This window comes from Blennius ocellaris (assembly GCF_963422515.1).
Source record: "Blennius ocellaris genome assembly, chromosome: 3".
NCBI lineage: Eukaryota > Metazoa > Chordata > Actinopteri > Blenniiformes > Blenniidae > Blennius > Blennius ocellaris.
In genome coordinates this window covers 23,803,814-23,810,661 of record NC_137652.1, presented here as the reverse complement: position 1 = coordinate 23,810,661, position 6,848 = coordinate 23,803,814, and the positions used below count along the sequence as shown (strand labels likewise).

At 44.3% G+C, this 6,848-nt stretch overlaps 1 protein-coding gene across 1 annotated transcript in view; it reads right to left on the bottom strand.

Annotated features, from left to right (window-relative positions):
• Positions 1-659: 659 nt before the first annotated feature.
• Positions 660-6,848, bottom strand: part of pcdh18a (protocadherin 18a) — a 10,144-nt gene continuing 3,955 nt past the window's right edge. The window contains exons 3-4 of the mRNA XM_080520925.1: positions 5,392-5,564; positions 660-2,149 (exon numbers count right to left, since the gene is read on the bottom strand). Coding sequence (XP_080377051.1) covers positions 1,332-2,149; positions 5,392-5,564 — 991 coding nt within the window. The 3' untranslated portion in view covers positions 660-1,331. The remainder of the gene's footprint in view (positions 2,150-5,391; positions 5,565-6,848) is intronic.

The following is a 6,848-nucleotide window of genomic DNA, read 5'->3' as shown; positions in this document are numbered from 1 at the left end:
TTGAATTTTCCCTCTTTAAAAGGCGGCTCGTTGGTGTGCGCTCTCTTGATTGCATGCCTGTGTAAACCGTGCTGGTGCACATGAGTGTATCAGCCCTCTCCATCACAAGAGAAGAGACGCTCAATTCCCACTTTCTCCTAATTGCGTTATGAGTCCATATGGCTGCGTTGTACAATATCATGCTCTTGATTTCTCATCATTGGCAGCGATTATCAGACGCTGTTCATTTGCGTATTTACCACAAGACGAGAGAGACGGTGCGAAGGGGAGTCTCTGAAACTAGATTAACGCCTAAATGCGTTTTAATCTAAAGAGATCATTTGGGAATGAATTCACAGTTAATGGCGTGTTTATTAGCAGAGTCATGCATGTGGATTGTAATATAATGAGGCCTGGGGAGATACTGCAACGAGACAAATGTGCAGATTGATGCTGTGCATGCAGAGGTGTTGCTGCAGTTCCCACGCTGGGCATTAGGGGGTGCTAAGAGACGGGGGCAACACACGTTAAATGGAGCTTAATGAGTGGAAGCTTGCAAAGAAATGCCAGAATCATGTTCAAGCTTAGCCCTGTTATGGATCCCTCCACTTTATTGATCATCCACTGGTCACAGAACTCACTTCCAACACTGGAAGGCCATTATTTATCAATATGCACACGCACATACGTTCATTTACAAATTTAAATACACTTGTTTTTATAAAATAAAAAGAGGGAAAAAGAGACACATTAGGTGATATTAAGACATGCAGTGACAAATATAAAAAATAGACATTTATTTTTCTTTTTCTGTACAAACATACATGAACACATATAAATATATAGAAGTAAAAAAGAGTGTATTTTTGAAATACAAAGCTGAAATTGTACAGTTACATTCCATCATAACAAAACAGGAGACGCAGCACAATATTCAAGTGGTGTTTTTTTCTTTTCTTTTTTGCCTCGTTCCACAGACGCTGTACAATACTGTACACTGGAAAAGCAGAAATCAGATCACATAAGTTGTTGGTTTTCTCCCCATGGAGTCGCTGCTGTAAACATTACAAATGAAGAAAAGAAAGAGCGCAGTCCTCGTTTGGCGGGTTTTGAAATCGCGAGGTTCCAGGAGCAATCTGTTCTCGGAAAGAGTACGCTTTGATGCCTTGAAGTCACCTCCGTCAGCGTTTTCACGGTTCTGACTCCCTCCGCACCGAGAGCAATGAGAGGAACAAATCTGACGAAAGAAATGAAACGAACGACAAACTGTCCAGTTTTTATACGTTGGCACAGAGTACAAGAGTTAACCGTGATGTGGTGAAATGCCCCGCCCACCCCGCCGTCGTGCCTCCTCAATTCTGTCTGACGTCCTGCAGCAGCTTGTTGATCTCGTGCACCAGCTCGCTGGCGTCCATGCTGGCGTCGTGGCGGCTCTCGTTACGCTTCCCACCCTGATGGAAGACGCCGTCGAAGTCGTCCTCCTCATAGTTTTCCGGGATCTCCTCCATGGCCGGCAGCCACTTCAGGTGTGGCGGCTGTCCGTTGCTGGAGGCGGGAGCGGGGGCGGAGGACGAAGTGGAGGATGAAGCAGAGGAGGAGGTGGAGGAGGCGGAGGGGTTGTGATTGGATCCCACAGATCCACTTCCTGGGTTCAGGTAGTGGGTGTTAGCCGCCCACGCTGCCACGCCTGGGGGGTAGGCGGCGCCTTTTCCGCCGGGTAGCGGCCCTCTCCTGTTGTCCTGGGGGACGGCGCCACCGCGGGTGCTCCCTCGCTCAGCTGTGGACGAGGACGAGGGTGGGCTGGTCTCTGTGCACTCGGTATAGGAGTCCACATTCGGGGGGAGGAGCCGCTGGAACACCGAGTTCATCTCTGTGAGGAGGGAGCCAGCCCCTCCTCCAGCCGCATCACCTCCTCCTCCCGGGGAGAGCACGCCCCCAGCGCCCACCTCCTCGCTCCCGGGCTCCTTCCCAAAAGTGGAGAAGCTCTTACGGCGCTCCGAGTCGACGGAGGACTGGTCATCGTCTATTGGCGGCTGCTGGGCCGCCTCCTCGCCGGGGATATACATGTTGTTGCGGTAGTCGGCGGAGGAGGCAGGGGAGGAGAGGGGGGGCATCCAGCACTGGTCCGAGTGACCCAGGACGCGACATTCATCCGTGCACAGTCTCATAGCTGCAAGGAAGAACAGGAATAACCTGTCAGAGGCTCCAGCTACTCATCAAATAATTTAATATGATCCAAATTTATACCAAAAAATACTTCTAGAAAAAGGGAGACTTTATCTTCTAACACCACTAACATTTCTCATTGAGTACACTGAAAAACAATACTTAACCATTTTTTCAGGTTCAGGATAATACATCAATAATCATTCATCATTTATTATATCAATTCAAATATAGCTATACCAATATTGTAATTAAAACAATGAAGAAACTTGTGTGATTGTGTGTCCCCTTGTTGATATCATAAAATCACTTGGTGGTGAATCCTCCACTTAATGTTTTAAACTGGAATAGAAAATGATTTAATAATAACACAAGAACTTAAAAACAAACCAAACAAAACCAAACAAAAATGTTTAAATCTTAAGTCCCACATCCTGAAAAGGTTTGAGGATTCCTTGAACATCACTGAGAAGCAAACACTGGTGGACGTGTACCACTCTCACAAACAAAGAAAAACATTTGAGACATACTACAAAGTGTTCTTCAGCACATGCATATTTAAGCACCTCTGTGTAGTCAAAGCCTCAGACCTCAGGTGTCTCTTCAAGTGTATCTCGGATGTTTGTTTTTTTTGTAATATAGCTTCACCCTAATTGACACAAACACACATTCACATCTCCAGCTAATTTGATGTCACCGTTACCTTTGGGTGTCTTTGGGAGATGCCTGAGTATTTTCAGAGAACCTCAAGGAGAACATGCAAACTCCCAATAATTTAATGCTCTTTGAATTATAAGAGGTTGGGAGAAGTCTGACTGCGAGGGACGAGGCTGTTTTTCACAGCACTTGGTAAATGCGTTTAATCATTGTTGTGGCACACATGGATTAGCATTGGAGTAGTTTGCACTGTTACCTTGTGCCCCAAATGTTCCTAATTCGACTGTAAGCACCTTTAATGATTAATTGAAGAGGCCACATGATGGTTTTTTTGGTTGGAGTGAGTGAGCTTATCCACAGTTTGAGTCCAGTCTGAGGTCGTTCAGAAAAGTTTGCATGTTCTCCTGGTACTCTGCTTTCCTTCCACTTTGATTGACGTCTCTCAGTTGTTGTGAATGTGAATGTGTGTTTTTATCTTTATGTGAGGGACCGGCGACCTGCCTTCACTACAGTATCCCGCCTGTAACCTCAACTTATTGCGAAACAGAAGATGGATGAATGAGTTGTGTCATGATCTTTGAGGTAAAGACATGACGAGTTCAGCAGAGGGACAGGCTGCTGTTTTTCCATATGGAAATAAGTCCAGTGAAGCTGTTGAGTCTGACACACCATGTCTTATTCTGTTAGTGATCCATGTATAATACCTGCTTAATAATTCATACAACATTGCTTCAATCTCTCATTAATGTCAAAATCATAGCTCGGCTCAGTCGACTTTTACTTCCCTGCGTTATTTCCCCTTTATGAGGACCAGGCTGAAGTATTTACAGCTTACAGTAGGGATATTCTGCCGTTGCCAGGTAGGAGCAGAAACCCCCAAAATAAATAAACAAGTCGCACCATTACAGGCAGATGTTAATGTAATATTTGGCTGCTCTGCCAAGTAAATCCACATTCTCCGACTGTGAGGATGAAGCAGGAATCTGCTTGTTAAGTTGGTTTATCATATCCAGCATGAATAGCCCCATTTGCCCATCTAAATAGAAAAATCTAAACAAATTAAATCTATTGAAGAGAAACAGTGGTAATCCTCCCTCTTGGCCTATTATCTACCTCTTCCCCCTCCTCTCTTTTTCCATATTAGCATAAAAGATAGCAGAAAGAGGAGGGGAGGGGGAGGAAGGGGAGTTGCAACAACTCCAAGTCTTTGTCAAAGAGGGAAAAATAGGAGATAAAGAAAAACTGTTAACGTCCAGCAACAAACCTCCTTTTATTGTAATGAAGATGTGAATAAATTAAAAATTACAGTGAGGGAGGGAGGGGGAGAATGAGAGAGGGAAGGAGAGAAGGAGGGGGGGGTCAAACAGAGAGACAGAAACACAGAAACATGAAGAAGCAAAAAGAGATAGAGAGAGACAAGGACATCAGGGTGTTGCAAAAAGAGGGAGAGAAGGAGAATAAGGGGAGGGATGAAGACAAAAACACAGAGAGGAGAGGCAGAAAGAGAGGAGTGTATCACGAAGTAGCGAAAGGTCAAGGGTTAAAGAGATAGACAAAGAGACAGAAATAGAGCAAAAGAGAGATGTAGAGAGAGAAAATGAGTTCTAGAGAAGTCAAAAATGAGGCGAATAGATGGAGGGATGAGAAAATAGAGTGAGAAAGACAGATAATGGGGCGATAGAGTAGAGGCAAGGGAAAGAAAGAAAAGATAGCAAGAGAGATAAGTGAGAGAAAGAGTCATAGAAAGAGGGAGAGAAAGAAAAGATAGGTCAGGGATGGGGAGAACGAGAGAAAGAATAGATAGGAAGACAGAAAGAGAGAAAGAAAGAAAAGATGGGGAGAAAAAAGGGGGATAGAGAGAGAGACAGAAAAAGAGACTAACATCATCTAAAAGCAATTACTATGAATTCTCCTCAGTTCAGACATGAAAGCGCACCACTGTCACTCACCAGGGGGAGAAGAGTGCGAGAGAGAAAAAGAAGGGAAGGGAGGAAAAAAAGGAAACAGCACCCTGAGATGCATACCGATGAGTGACAGGCGACTCATCTCCGCTCCGGGGAGGATTTTACAGACACGACTCTATCTTAGGGGCAAATGACACACACATGCACACACACAGTCCCGCAAACAGCTCGACACACTGTAACCTCGCTCGGTGTGATAACGAGCGTGGAAATGAGGGCTGTGTGGAAGAATGGGGCCGACTACAATGGGGATTGTGTTGGCAACAGGCTGAATGAAATCTTTGTAAAGGCAGGTGTACAGACAAATGATGGACTCGGGGCCTGACGCTGTCCGTGGTGCTGAAATCTGTCAGACAGGCGCTATGTCGAAGGGCCGGGTGTGGTCCGCAGGCATGTCAGACCGTGTCAGTGCGAGTGGGAAAAAAACAAGCACATCGGATGCTTCACAGCCACAGAAATGGAGCGAGTTAATCAGAAACCTCTGCAAAATGAAATATGAACTGAAGTGCGATCAGCCTGTGAAAGGTGAGGCGACAGCTGAGTGGTGTGACTCAGCCGTCTGGAGACGAGTCATATCTCGGAGTAAGATGCAAGCAGGGCAGCGTGGGTGTCTCCAAAGACTAACCTGGGTGGAGACGGTGGTGCATTTCGAGGTGCATCAGGTCAGAAAAGCCTTCCCCCAGCAGAAGCCTGTCCACGGGGGACTCCCGCCCCATATCGCAATCACTGTCCCCCGCCTCGCTGTCCCCACGGCCACTGTCCTTCAGGCTGAACTTGTCCATGTCTTGTAATGCATACCTGCAGGCATCCATTCAGAAAATAAAGAACAGCATAAAAACACATGAGTATCATTTGCATACAAGAGGATTGTCCATCACAAATGAACATTTCCCATTAACTACAAACCTGCAGGACACCTCATACCTCATCCAGAGAGTAGGTTGAGCTTGATCTATTCAGGATAGTTTGATAGCAACAAGGTAGCGAGCGTCCATGGCAGTGTCACTGGTATCTCAACTCGGGTCACAGTGTTGTATTGTATCTACCACTCGAAAACAAATTCTTAAAACAAAAAAATCCAGGTTCTCTTTGAATTTTTTGGGGCATTTTCCTTGGTGGGCCGGATCGATGCCTTATGTTTGACATATATATATATATATATATATATATATATATATATATATATATATATATATATATACATCCACTGGTCACATTACATATTATATGCAATTAAAATTCATTAATGTTATATCTGGTAATTCTGTCATAATTTTAATTGCATTTTAATTCCGTTTTTTTTTTAACCATTGTTTTTATGACTACTCTAACTTGAATTTTAGTATTTGCTGTTTCCCTGATTAAAGTTATTATCAGCTGATCATTTATCTGTGATAGCCTCTGAATTGAACCAACCTGCATGAAAATAACCTGACTAATCATGAAATTGAGGACGTTCAATTATATAAGCATATGTGGTGGTGGTGGTGGTGGTGGGGGGGGGGGTCTATTTTCCCTAGAAATGAAGGTACCCCCTCCCTCTGTGCCCCTCTGTGATTTCCGCCTCTGCTTCAGAAAATCACTGATTCACTTCTTCTATCTCTTTTTTTTGCTCTGGCAAGCAGAACAAATTTATTTTGGAGGCTTAAATGAATCACTCTGTCCTCCGAGAAGACTAATGACAAATAAATCCATCATATCAAAAACTTTGAGGCTGCTTCTGGAATCTCTCAAGTCTCCACAGAGAAGACTCAGGCCGTAAATTCCACATGCAGGTAGATCCCATCAATAAATCTATCCCGGCAGCCACCGGGGGCATCAATAAATCTATCATCCACACATCATAAGGGAGTATTATGATGAAAGTAGTGATGGATGCAGACTTCACAACCCATTTTTTCCTTCTTTTTAAGAGAAAAAGTACTGAGAGGCTTGTTGTGACATTCAGACAAATGGCACTTTTGAACTGAATGACGTCGGCATGATAACAACTGGAGTGTTAACAGAAGAAACAAAACAAATACATTTACACATCTACATGTGACTCGTCGGCTGACGACGCAAAACTTCACGACAGGTTGT